This window comes from Abramis brama (assembly GCF_963993115.1).
Source record: "Abramis brama genome assembly, chromosome: 15".
NCBI classification, from domain to species: Eukaryota; Metazoa; Chordata; class Actinopteri; order Cypriniformes; family Leuciscidae; genus Abramis; species Abramis brama.
In genome coordinates this window covers 3,219,963-3,234,152 of record NC_139977.1, presented here as the reverse complement: position 1 = coordinate 3,234,152, position 14,190 = coordinate 3,219,963, and the positions used below count along the sequence as shown (strand labels likewise).

The 14,190-nt window shown below is 40.1% G+C and overlaps 1 protein-coding gene across 1 annotated transcript; it reads right to left on the bottom strand.

Annotated features, from left to right (window-relative positions):
- Nucleotides 1-1,000: 1,000 nt before the first annotated feature.
- irs4a (insulin receptor substrate 4a) lies at nt 1,001-8,465 on the bottom strand. The gene is made up of 2 exons (XM_084137862.1): nt 5,091-8,465; nt 1,001-2,797 (listed from the first exon to the last, which is right to left on the bottom strand). The coding sequence occupies exons 1-2, from the start codon at nt 8,188-8,190 to the stop codon at nt 2,793-2,795; spliced, it is 3,105 nt and encodes a 1,034-aa protein (XP_083993988.1). The 5' UTR covers nt 8,191-8,465; the 3' UTR covers nt 1,001-2,792.
- Nucleotides 8,466-14,190: the final 5,725 nt, after the last annotated feature.

Sequence of the window (14,190 nt, the reverse complement as noted above, 5' to 3'; positions counted from 1 at the left end):
ATTAAAAATTTTAACAGCCATTTTCTATGTGAATATATAGTAAAATATAATTTATTTCTGTGATCAAAGCTGTATTTTCAGCATCATTACTCCAGTCTTCAGTGTCACATGATCCTTCAGAAATCACTCTAATATGATTTAATATCAATGTTGGAAACATTTGTGCTGATCAATATTTGTTTGTGTTTTTTCAGTGATATTTTTTCAGGATTCATTGATTAATACAAAGTTAAAAAGAATGATTCAAAATAGAAATCTTTTGTAGCAATATAAATCTTTACTATCACTTTTTATTAATTTAACACATCCTTGCAGAATAAAATTATTAATTTCTTCCAAATAAAGAAGGGAGAAAAAAAGAACTTTTGAACGATACTTTTGTTACAAAAGATTTCTATTGTAAATAAATGCTGTTATTTTAAAACTTTATTAATCAATAAATCCTGAAAAAAGTATCACAGGTTATAAAAAAAAAATATTGATAAAAAAAAATATTGATCAGCACAACTGTTTCCAACACTGATAATAAATCATAATTAGAATGATATCTGAAGGATCATGTGACACTGAAGACTGGAGTAATGATGCTGAAAATTCAGCTTTGATCACAGGAATAAATTACATTTAAAAAAAATATTAAAATCTATTTTAAATTGTAATACGTCACAATTTTTACTATTTATTTTGATCAAATAAATGAAAAATGTGACTTATTTCACTTAAATTAAATTGTGTAGCTTTGTTTCTTTAGTTTTTCATATAGGTAATGTAACTTGATTTTACTAAATGACTACATACATATTTAAGGCTTAATTTCCGCCTCATTTCAGGGACATGGTCTCGAGAGAGGAGGGATGTTTGGGTTATTCTTGCTCTTCTCTGTCCAGTAGAGGTCAGCGATATCAACTAGAGTACAGGACAATAAGTGTAAAGCTGGGTCTTAACATGTCCACAGCCATGTTGCATCATACAAGACATGAGAAATCACAAGCACATGAGATACCTTGGCACTTTTTTTTATTGCAATAGCTCTATTACAAGCAAAAAACAATCTAATAAATATACACAAAAAACAAAATATAAAAATGTAGAAGTGACCAAAAAAAAAAGAAAAAAAAAAAAAAAGAACTCAAACACCCTCATCCTTGAAACCAAACGAGGTGCCGTGTAGCATGTCGACTAGAGAAGGGATATCAAAAATTACAATATTTACAAAAGGAAGACGGCGCTGATAATGCTCTGCTTCAGTCGTTATTATCAACAAGCTTTCAGCATAACTGAGTACTGACCATATGAACAGCAAACTGTTGACACACTCAAATGCTTCTTCTTTTTTTCTTGTCCAACTCTTCCTTTCAATCATTGTAAAAGGCAAACAACTCGACACAATATCAGAATCCCCAAAATATAACCTCAGTAGAGCCCCAAGTATAAAAACAAAACAAAAAAACACACGTTTGATTATTTTCCCAGGCTGTCACGGTAGTTATTGTGTAGCAAAATCCCCAAGAAACGGTATACTACTGTTTTTTTTTTTATTCATTTCACATTTTACTTACATTAAAGCAACGCGATATCATGACACAATAGCTAGTAAAAAAAAAAAAAAAAGAAAAGAAAAAAAAGAGCGCGCAACGAGTGTGACGTCACGCAACCCAAACGAGTGGAAAATCACTGACGTATGATTTCGTCCCAACATAATCTGGACTACTACTGTAAAGCTTACACATCTCACTACACAACCACAACCTCAACCCAAAACCTCTTCATATAAAGCTTTCAGGTACAAGCAAGAGGAAAAGGACTAGAAAAAAAGGCCCAAGAGATGAGAGGTTTTCTGAAGTTGTATATACACTGAACTCCCGCTCTCAAACCGTGCCGTAAACGGTGACCGTCACTCAATAAATAATCAATAAATAAACAAAACGTCGGGAATGCAGAGTAGCACGACTGTAATGTGGCAGTTCGTAAGACTAGTAGTGAAATGCAAATACAGAAAACCACGAGAAGTGCGTCGAGACACCCGCCGTTTATGTAAACAATGCCGCGTTGCATTTTAAACGAGGACAGGAAAGCCGTGGTCGTGGAGAAACGGTATTCTGCATCACGTGACTTCACATTAATACTAATTAGAGGATTTCATGAGCGTTTTCAGGAGGTAGCAACTCAGAAACACTGTCACGTCAAAAAAACAAACAAACAAAACAAAAGTGCACGATTGGAAAAGTGTCTTTTAAATTCGCCCAATTTAAGTTTTCATGGACACTCGCAGGGGTCGTTTTCATGCGCCGTTTCACGACTCTAAAGCGAGACAAAATCCACCCCTGAAAAAATATTTTGACTTTATACAAATCAAAACCAGTGGAACTAAGTGTGGCGAGCGTCTTGAGGAGTGGCTCCTTATACAAAAATGAGATTCAATATACAAGCTTCTCATATTTACACGGATCCGGCGCGGAGGAACACAAACCTGTAACCAAAAGAGCTATGATGCGTTTCAGTTCGTACACACAAAAATAGAAGTGCTAGATATCTGAAGAAGCTCACAGTTCTAGTTTAGCGAACCCGCTCTAGTAAACAAGACCAAAAAACAAAAAAATAAACAGTATCATTCGGACAAAAACAGACAAATGAAACCGGTTGTTGAGGCAGTTATGTGGGAAACACGGAGCGTAAGAGGTTGTGCAGTTTCTCAGTCTGTGTTGTTGGAGGTCTGAGGAGGAGGATGATTCCTCTTCATCGCTCCAGAGGTCGTGTCCTGATTCTCCCTCGGGCACCGTTGTATTACTCACTCAATCTGCAGGGATGAGGAGATGGATATTATGTTAGATATTAGCATTCCTGGGTTTGATTTCCAGGGGAATTATTAAAAGTATAGCTTTCATACAACAGAAGTCACTTTGGATATCAAGCAACTTTTTATATACTGGAACCACGTAAATCAGTAACTTTTTTTTAAAAAAGTTTACTACCTTAATATTAACATTAAAGGGATAGTTCACCCAAAAATGAAAATTCTGTCAGTAATTATTCACCCTCATGTTGTTCCAACCCCGTAAGACTTTCGTTCATCTTCGGAACACAAATGAAGATATTTTGGAGTAAATCTGAGAGCTGTCTCACTCCTCCATAGGCTTCTAGGTAATCGATATCTGCCAGCTCAGAAAAGTTAGTAAAGACATCGTTAAAATAGTCCAAGTGACTACAGTGGCTCAACCTTAAGTTTATCAAGCGACGAGAATACTTCTTGTGTGCAAAAAAACAACAAAAATAACGACTTTATTCAACTATTGACTTTCTTCTGTGTTTCTCTGACTTGACGTAGTGTATCAGTGCAGCACTTCTGGGTTGTACGTCAGAACAGAGGCTCACTATTGGCCGACGCTGGTCATGTGTGTGATGCTGGCCAATAGTGAGCCTACGTTCTGACGTACAACCCAGAAGCGCTGCGCTGTTACACTACGTGAACTCACTCAGAGAAACACAGAAGAACATGAAGAGTTGAATAAAGTCGTTATTTTTGTGTGTTTTTTGTGCACAAAAAGTATTCTCGTCGCTTGATAAAGTTATGTAGTCACTTGGACTATTTTAAACATTGTCTTTACTAACTTTCTGGACCGGCAAGTTTCGATCCCATAGAAGCCTATGGAGGAGTGAGACAGCTCTCAGATTTCATCAAAAATATCTTAATTTGTGTTTTGAAGATGAACGAAAGTCTTACGGGGTTGGAACAACATGAGGGAGAATAATTACTGACAGAATTTTCATTTTTGGGTGAACTAACCCTTTAAAGTCTATTATGAATTGTTAAGGACAAAACTGATTGGGATCCAGATATATTTTTCAACCCATTAATATTTGTTTGTTTTTTGTTACAGCAGACCTCATTTTTGAAAAATATAAGCATAAATTGGAAATCAGGATAATGATGTTGTTTAGACAGCGGTTTTCCTAAATGCTTAGAAGCAAAATCTTTTTATATGCATAGGTTGAATGATTTCAGAAAAGAAACACTTCTCATCTCTTATGATATATCATCTCTTAGAGTAAAAAAAAACATTTGAAGGGACAGTTCAGCCGAAAATTAAAATTCTGTCATAATTTTCTCGTTCAAAACCTGTATGAGTTTCTTTCTTCTGTTGAACACAAAAGAAGATATTTTGAAGAATGTCAGAATGGACCCCATTGAATTACATAGTATTTTTTCCAATACTATGGATGTCAATGGGGTCCATAAACTGTTTGGTTGCCCATATTTGTCATCTTTTGTGTTCAGAAGAAGAAACAAACTCAAACAGGTTTTAAAGAACTTGAGGAAGTTTTCATTTTCGGGTGAACTAACCTTTAACCTTTGCTTATAGTGTGTGGAATTTCCTTTTTTTGTTGTTGTTCAATAACAGAAGATGTAATATAGTGTGAGTGCAAGTCTAATCAAAGCTTTTATAAACATTGCAAGCAAATAAGCAAGACATGTCAACTTCAGCTGACTCTTATGATAAAGTGAGTGCAATGTCACACGCAAACTTCTTGTTGAAATGATGTAGGTGTGAAAGAAAATCATCATCAGCAGCAGGAATGCATCTTTGATGGACCAAGAATTCAAACATTTTAAGTCATCTTGGTAAAAGTTTTACTTTGACCGTCAAAACTGTGAAAGCGAGTATTTTATGCAGCATGCAAGTGGATTCCTTTAATATCATACTTGCACATCACAACATCTGTGCGCATGAAGTGCTCTTTACCCAGTGCTTTTCAAAGTGTGCAAAACCAAGTTTCAAATCATGTTCAATCAATAATAAAAAAGAAAAAAAATAATGTCTTTGAAAGCAACAGCAATATTTTTTACTATAACAACAGCAAGTTGAAATGACAGTTCTGTCCATCGTCTCTTCTTAGGACAACTTAAGTAAGTCTTAACAGTCTTAAATAAGTCTTAAGTAAGACTGTTTACATTACTTTACATCACATAGCTTTCTTAATAGTTTGCATTCACACATGACAAACTCAGAAATGAATGTTGATGCAGCATGCAGCCTTTTACTTGCGGTCACTTATCTTGTAGCATAATGGGAGACAGAGATGCAACCAACCTTTTGAGGCAGTGGCACGTCCTCCCGAAATGGAGAAGTCTATACCAGCGTACGCATCGCTCTCTTGGAGGTTGCTGTTAGCGGTGCGCGGAGGGGGCGTGTCACGGGCAACTCTGGCCACGCCTCTCAGGTCCAGAGCGATGTAGTTGAGGTAGCTGGATGAGGCGGTAGCGGCGTCCGAGTGCAACCACATGCTATCGAAGGAGGTGGAGTTTTGCCATCTGCTAGCTTCCGGGGGATTCTGATTGGCTGAAGGTCTGATCCCACAACCGCTAGCGAACGAAGCAGGCGACGGGATGAATGTCTCTGAACTGTGTCGTCTCCTTCCCTGTGGATCCGCCCTGATGACCTTAGGCTCCGTGTGAGCGAGCCGTTCGGAGACGCAAAGATGCTGCATCGTTCTCAACGGACCGTCTCCGTCGTGCGTTTTCTCGGGATCCAAATTAGCGGACGCTTGTCCATAGGAGCATCCTAAGGGACGGGCGTAGTTAGGAGGGTTCCACGGAGCTACAAGCGAGTGCCGAGGAGGCCGGTCCTTCAGGAGGCTATCCATGTTTAGTCCCAAATAGTCATGATCCGGTGAGGAGCAACATAGGCGATAGCAGGGCTGGGAAGGTGGCGGAGTTGAGGGCGAATCTACAGAGGATGGCGACACTGCAGTGTGACAGGGACGCGACACAAAGTCCATGTGAATGTACTCTCCGGGACTAGGCGGGGTTGGGGGATCGGGTGGAGACATGGGAATGTAGTCCATCTTTTGGTGCTTGTCTCGGGACGGGGCTTTGTAGGAGCGCGGGAGAGAGAAGTATGAGGCCTTCGGGCCTTCCGGTGAGGCTTGGGAAAAGCCTTCAGTCACGGTGAGTTGGGACATGTCCATGTAGTCGTCGTACTCCGCCTGCTCCCTGCTGGAGGTGCCGTCGCCCGGGAGCATCATCATGTAGCCGAATCGTTCCGCTTGCTGCGAGGAACACGGGTGGACGGGATGGTTTGCTCTGGGATGCATAGGGGTGTAATCTGCATTCGGAGAGGGTGCAATGCTGTAAATCATAGGCATGTAGCCGTCATCTTTCGGGAGTTTCTTCTGACACTCAGAGCTGAGCAAGAGAGGCTTGTTTGGATAATGCAACTCAGACTTATAAGCTGACTTCAGGATGCACGAGCAAACCTGGTGTCGTTTCGACTCCACCGGGCTCGGTTCGTCCAAAGAGGACGAGGTTTGCGTAGCTTTCTGCTGCGTGATGCTTAAACTCCCGCCTAGTTTTGGCTTGGACGAATGTGCTAGCTTAAGGAAAGTCCTTTCCATGTAACTGCTCTCCTCTTCGAAAGTCCTTGCTCCATCTTTATGCCAATCCATGGTCATGTATTCAGTCAGACGGTAGTCTTCCCTAATCGGAGGTGTGCCGCCGTGGGATTCGGGAGTGGTGCAACTTGCGTGGAAGTACCTGAAGTCGCACGGGCTCGGGCAGAATTCGTCAGAGGAGTTGAAGCCGCCGTCACTTGGTGAGCCACAAATGGAGGAGCTAGAGGGGCGAGTGTGTGTGTCGGAGGCCGAGCCGTGTCCACTACTGCTGGACACGCTAATGGGGCTGGTGGCGGACAGGAAGTGAGACACAGGAAGTGATGCGGAGCGGGTGTGCTGGCTCGAACTTGGTGAGGCGTGAGTGCAGCAGCTGCCACTTTCTTCCCGGCCCACACTAAGGATCGGGGTGTTTAGGTGCACAAGACTTCCCGTGCCAGAGCTGAGGGGTCGATCTTGAGTGCCTTCGCCCTCGCTGGACGTCCGGTAGCGTTGACCTCGCCCTTTGTTTTTCCCGGTCGGCGGAGTTCCCGTCACCGAATCTGTTCTGGACGGGCGCTGCAGTCCGGTTTGGCTTGGGGGAAGGTTGCCGAGATGCCGACGAGTCGTTATAAATGGAATTGGATTTGAGCTGGAGGACTGGCTTTTGCTCCGCGGCCTAAAGTCCGGAAAGGCCTTCAAAGCCTTCATAGTGTCCAGAATGGTCTCGTGCATGTTCTGCGCAACCACAGAGTCCTCGACTTGCACCCAGATTTCACCGGGGCCGATGGAAGAAGAGCGGCCCACCTCGATAAAGAAGAAGCTCTCGGAGTGGCCGCAGCGGCGGATGTTCATCAGCGGCAGGTTGACGGCGGGCGTCTCCGAGTTTAGCTTCACCAGGTGAATAGTTTTGGCGGAAAGGCACAGACGGTACACCCCCATTAAATTCCTAGTCTGACCCAAGCCTTTAGGTTTGACGTTTACCTGCCACACCTCCTTGAAAATAGTCCCCGGCGAAATCGTACCATAACCGTCGTCAAGTTCGTCGTTGTCCAACTGCCCCTTTTTTCCCTCCGTCATAAGTTCAGTGAGCGACAAGTACCACTCCTCTTGCTCCTGTTCGCTCTCGGCGACCACCGCAAAGTACTCGTCTTTAGTATAAAGGGCAATGAGGTATTTGTTCTTGGCATCAGCCCTTTTGTTGACCGTAAAACACTGGGATAGGTAAATCACCCTTTTGGCAGGGCACGTAACACCGGAGGCAGCAGCTTTAAGGGCGTTTCGAAATTTCTTCTCGCTGTCGTAGTACTCCAACCGACTAGGCCCGAGGTTGCTGGCGCCCCTAAGGACAAAGAACCTCTTGTGGCCATGTTTCTGTTTTCGGAGATAGCCACATTTCCATATGTCCCGGTCCACGCCGGAGGAGCAGACGGCGGCGGCGGCCAGGGCAGCAGCGGTGGTGTCGGCGCTGAGTACGCGGCAGAAGGCAGAGTCGTGCACCTTATACTGGAGGGGTGGCAGGTTCTTCCTCAATATAGCATCCTGAGGGCTCTCATCTGGGAACAGATGATGCACTTTAAAGTGGTAAGGCGGATGGTACCTCCTCTGTGGCTGAGAATGAGAGGAGGCTGTTAAGTGCATGGGCAAACGGGAGCTGTTATTGATTGAGGTGGTGGAGGAAGAGGAGGAAGATGAGGATGGTGGCTCCCCGGTAGCACAAGAGATGTCGCCGTTAGTCGCGGTCGTTTTCGTGACAACGCGACGCGGTTGTGCCTCCAATGTCAACATGACGCCGTGATTCGGTAAATGCGGCCGATCTTCCATGGGACAATGCAATGAAAGGTCACTTTACCTCAGCTTTACGCCGATGCACGGCCCATTTTGTTGGCTAGCTCTGATACAATTACACGTTCGAGTAATCCGTGCAGCTTTCCGATGTATCGCCGCGGTGATTGTTCAGCACGACAAGCACGACGAAACGTTGCATCTTCGCGGAGCCTCCATCATCGCTCGCTGCCATTATAAATCTTTATTTGCCCGCTTCACTCATGGTGACTACACATCACTACAGCCCAGCGAAAACATCACGTGACGCGCACGTCAGCGTACTGCGCGGGGTGAACGGCGTCAGGAGATGCTGCAGATTGGTCCGCTCGTGTGACAGACAGCACTCTAAACCAATCAGAGCCGTCGTTCCAGCAACCGCTTCTTGTTGATTGGAGGAGCGCGCTGCCTCTGTGTGCTGGTGCTGGAATAAATATATTTGGAATGAAAATAAGAGCCAAAAGGCGAGAACGAGGTGGTTTATTTCACACAAGAATGTAGTTTTGCATTTTTTTAATATTGAAAATAAAATATTGGACGATTTTAAGGACTGACGGGGGCATAGTGTCTCGCGCTGATCTGTCAGTCAAAAGTTTGGACACTCCAGCTCATTCTTTATTATAATAATTTTTATTATTATGACACTATTCAAATAGTTTTAGAATAATAGCATCACAAGAAAGTGAAGTATAGATACCATGTGGCTAGAAAGTGGTAATGTAAAAAAAGAAAGAAAAAGAGAAATATATATATTCTTCTTTTTTTTCTATTATATATATATATATATATATATATATATATATATATATACACACACACACACACACACACACACATATATAAATATATACACACACACACACATGTATAAATATATATATATATATATATATATATATATATATATATATAGTTTGCTGCAATCTCAAATAGCCAACTGACATTTGATCTCATTGTAATTATATATACAATCCCATGATTTATTGATCTACATTGTTTTTATGTTTTGCAGGGCCAGACAAACTTCATGTTTGTGAGGATGGAGGAAGTTCATTCTTTTCTTTTAGTCTGTCTGATGTTTTATACTGACCGAATCTGACATGATTAATAAAAATAATAATACGTTTACATGTTGTATCTGAATTTACTGCCTTAAATACTCATTATGAATACTCAGGAGATGAAGCGATGGTTGAAAATGAGCAGGATTTATTGAATAATCTCAGTTGCATCTGACTCACAAATTCAGCATGTCTTAGTGCTTCATAATAAACCTTGACATTCTCTTATCTCAAACTTACAGCACAGCACACAACAAACACTAATAGAAAATAGCAATAATTATTCAAATGAAATGAGTATATGAAATACCCATAACCGCTTTAATGCTGTAATGCATAGGCTGAAAGGATTTATCAAGTTACTGAGGTTGCATGTTTTAGAAGGATATAATATTTTAATATCAGGCTATTAAATACGATAAACAGTCTATCAGTGGTATTTCCTTACACTACACTCGTGTTTCAATACTCACTGCATGGCAGAGGGACTGAAAATACTGAAAAATGTCACAATTCAACACAACTAAATGCAACATTTACATCAAATACACTGCCCTTCAAAAGTTTGGTTTTTAAAGAAGTCTCTTCTGCCCACCAAGGCTGCATTTATTTGATAAAAAATACAATAAAAACAGTAATGTTGTGAAATATTGCTACAGTTTAAAATAACTGTTTTCTATGTGAATATCTAGTAAAGTGTAATTTATTCCTGTGATCAAAGCTGAATTTTCAGCATCATTACTCCAGTCTTCATGATCCTTCAGAAATCATTCTAATATGATGATTTGATGCTATAAAACTATAATAAAAATAATAAAAACATATCATTATTAATGTTGAAAACAGTTATGTAAAAAAAATCAGGATTCTTTGATGAATAGAAAGTTCAAAAGAATAGCATTCATCTGAAAGAGAAAGCTTTTGCAACATTACATTATACACTATCGTTCAAAGGTTTGGGGTCAGTAAGAATTTTTTTTTGGGGGGGGGGGAGAAATTAAAGAAATTAATACTTTTATTCAGCAAGGATGCATTAAATTGATCAAAACTGACAGCAAATCATCATATTAGAGTGATTTCTGAAGGATCTCTGAAGACTGGAGTAATGATGCTGAAAACTCAGCTTTGATCACAGGAATAAATTACAGTTTAAAATATATTATAATAGAAAACGGTTTTTTAAATTGTCATAAGATTTAACAATATTATGTTTATTAATTATATTTTTTGTTTTGTTGCATTTTTAATCAAATAAATGCAGCCTTGGTGAGCAGAAGAGACATATTAAAACATTAAAAATCGTATCGACCCCAAACTTTGAGACGGCAGTGTATATTAAAAGGAAGGGCATTGTCTGATGATTTCTAATAAACATAAGCCTTACATCCCCGTAACAAAACTCAGTCTGAAGCTTTTCGCTGTGTAGTTTCATCCCTGTTCTTGAACAAATGATCTTGTTTTATTCAATCCCAGCACTGTAATTTTATAAAATTCTTTCTCTTTTCATCGTCCCAGTGATAATGTGGTCAGAGTAACTAATCTCAGTCTTACATATAGTCCAAAAGAGTATATTTATAGACATCAGAGCCAAATATATCCAGAGATCCTCTCACTAAAATATAGTCTTTTAATAATTTCTCATTATTTTGACCTCCGAAAAGACTGGTGCCCGTACAGAATTATAATTTGTCCTCATCCAGCACTATTACACTCCTAAAAATAAGAGTTTTTTACAGCGATGACCCCCAGATAACCCAAAGAACCCTTTTTCTTAATCCGAACCCCTGTGCGATCTTATGGACATTTTTGTCTTTTTCAGTTTTTTTTTAATAATTTTTCCTGTGTTAATACCAACTGCATACATTTATATTGTATTTATATTGTAATTTTACTATTTCACCCGCATTTCTTAAAAAAAAAAATCTATTTTGCACTAGGGACACAAAAATAGTTCCTCTCGGGACCTTTTGGACAAAAATGTCCCCATTCAAACCATTATGCAATTGAACCATTGAAAAATGATGCAATCTTTGTTAATAGGCTTTCATTCTGTTGGCAAGGCTTCGAAATGTACATTTAAAAAAAAAAAATGAGATGGTGCCATTTTTTCAGGTTTGTCCTATAAAGCAAATACTCCTTTATTCCTGTGTTCTGCTTCTGCATATTATAGAGCCAACTGGATAAATTCTACAGCTATACTTGAGTCTGTGTGTTGGTATGGATGTCAGAGTGTGGTTTTAATATGAAATTTGTGTGCATGTAATAATATTTGAGAGAAACCCCTCCAGCGCACCAGTGGAGTTTTGCTGGGTTTAATGGGGAACATGTGTTACTGCGCACACACACACACACACACTCACTGAAAGCTCATTTTCTGAGATATCATCCTCAGATTTGGAACACATTGTTTAGATTTATGGCTTTGATTTTCTAGCAGTTTTAGAGTTCAATATGTTTCATAACATAGGTATTTTATATAAAATATTGTTCATAAATCATTTTCATAAACTTAAACCTCAATAACTTTTTTTGTTTCACTTTTTCTCTCTCTTTTTTTTTTTTTTTACCTCACCAATAATCTTCTTTAAAATGAGACCAAACTTAAGCCTGTGCTCCAAAGCTTCAAACTTTTGATGACAGTTTTCTTTGACATGGACATTTTTAGTCCACAATGGACCTGTGTAACTTTTTTCAATAGATGCACAAGGCTTAAACTTATTTTAATAATCCGAGGAGCTGTTTTCCACTGTAAAGAACCTTTTGTGGAATGGAAAGATTCGATGGATGTTAACGGTTCTTCATGGAACAATCAATGCCAATAAAGAGCCTTTATTTTTAAGAGTCTTTATCCTTTCAGAGTCTGCAGTCAAACATAGTCTTATATTGTTGACATGTCTTCAGGTAAGAAGAGTTACGAGATACGCTCGGGATCGCCAATGATGTTTGGTTATGACTTGAGATGTTCCAGTTCTCATGAAGGAAACGCCCATCAGTGATGTTGGATCATGACATTTTCCTCTTTGTATTTCCACAGGGAAATACACGTCCTCACTGCTTTCTTCAGGAGCCTCTTGAAGTCTTCAGTCTGATCTGCAACACAGCAAGAGAGCAACATCAGTCCTGAACAGTGTTGGGGAAACTTATGTGTTACAATATCTTTTCAATAACAAAAAACAAACAAAAGTTCTGTTTATGGCAAATGTAAAAAGTCCCTTTTACACCAGAAGTGCAGTGAGTAGCAGAGCCCGTCTACGGAGAGCCTGCCCACTCCCTATTAAGTCCTATTGTACCGAATTGTGGTTGTAGTTCCACCAGAGTTCCACTGGGGGCGATCGCCCATGAGTGCAGAATGAATGGGAGTCTATGGGGCTAGACGGCTAAATGTGTCTCTTTCACCCGATTGCCGTTGAGAAATCTCAGATTTGATTGTAGGTTTTGCAAGTTCAACATGGGTTTTAGGTCTAAAGTTGAATGAACGAGTACTTATGTCCTTTCGATTTCTTACAGGTTGAGTTGTTGTTGCCCATGACACGCTAGCATTCTGCTAATGAACCATAACACGCTAGCATTCTGCTAATGAACGCTGATTGGTCAGTGAAGGACTGATTACGACCAGAGATACCGCTTGATGGCATCGTGTGTGTATTTTCAGCCCGATCTCACCCCAAGGCGCCATATACTGACCAGAGCCATAGAGAGAAAGAGTTGCGACACTCCCATAGACCTCCGTTGTAAAAAATGGCGGCGCTTTTAACCGCCTACTTCCGGGATTTGAAGATCGGAATAGTTCCAAACACTGTCATTTGGGCGTTGGACCCCATTCACTTACATTGCTGCGCGTCGAGTTGTTCCAGAGTTAAGTTGCTGAAATATCGACCTCTTTTGAATTGTCAATTGTCTATATTGTATCAGAGGCCCTTTGCGATGCTTATACTGGTGTTCATTTGTACATGCACAGCGTAATTATTTATATTTTATGTTGGTTGTTTCAACCAATTTTCAAGCACTGCCTGCTAGCTAGTTAGCTATAGCGCGACTTCGTCAGCTGTCACTGTGACAGTAAGAGTTCGGTAATGAATCGCTGCCACCTTTATAGCAACTTTTATTTAATTTATTTTTTGGGGATATACTAACTTTTAATTGTTTTATTGTCTTGAGTGAAGCGGCTTGTGAGAACAATGCTGGACCTCTAGGATTGTTATGGCCATCACCAGTCCTGTCTGTTTCATGAATCACCTGCCCCTGGTTTTTGTTTTTCTTGTTCACACACACTCACACATTTTTGTTGTCTGTCATTGTTTAATAAAAAATATTTTATTTGAAAAATTTGTATCAGCCATGCTTAAATTCGTTTTTAATCTGTTATAGTTTTGATAATGTGTATGGCTTAATCTTAAAATAATATTCTTAGTCTTAACATGATCATGTTTCACGGTGTGGTCCTGGGGGTGGCCACTTTCATCAGAAGAAGTGAGCTAGCTTCTAGGCGAATTCTGAACGGACCGCCACGGCAGACCTCTCTGCGTGATCACGAAGGTAGGCTAATGGCTGAATCGGAATTTATAAGCAAAATCACGGGAATCAATAGCCTAATACAGCCCAGTTGTGCTAAAATAAATATCATGAGACGTCCATCATCAGATGAATGATATGGAAAAGTTAAGTTAGAGCCGCTAAAGCCAGTGCTACCCATGCGAACATGAACACTAAGCTTTTCCCTCCAAAAATATAGCCTAAAAATTATCTCCAAATGCAAAACTGACATTAACAAAATGCAATAATGCAATAACAGCTGAAAAAGTACTTGGGTGTGTGTTTTATTTTATATTTACCGTTCAATAATGCAATCGCTGCTGTCTGTCCCATAGAAGAACATGACAGCCAGCGTATGTTTTGGAACTATTGGGGCTTACATGAACCACGTGACAGCCATAGCGGC

Excerpts from the sequence above, each read along its gene's own strand:
- irs4a (XM_084137862.1), bottom strand. The coding sequence starts at position 8,190 with ATGGAAGATCGGCCGCATTTACCGAATCACGGCGTCATGTTGACATTG.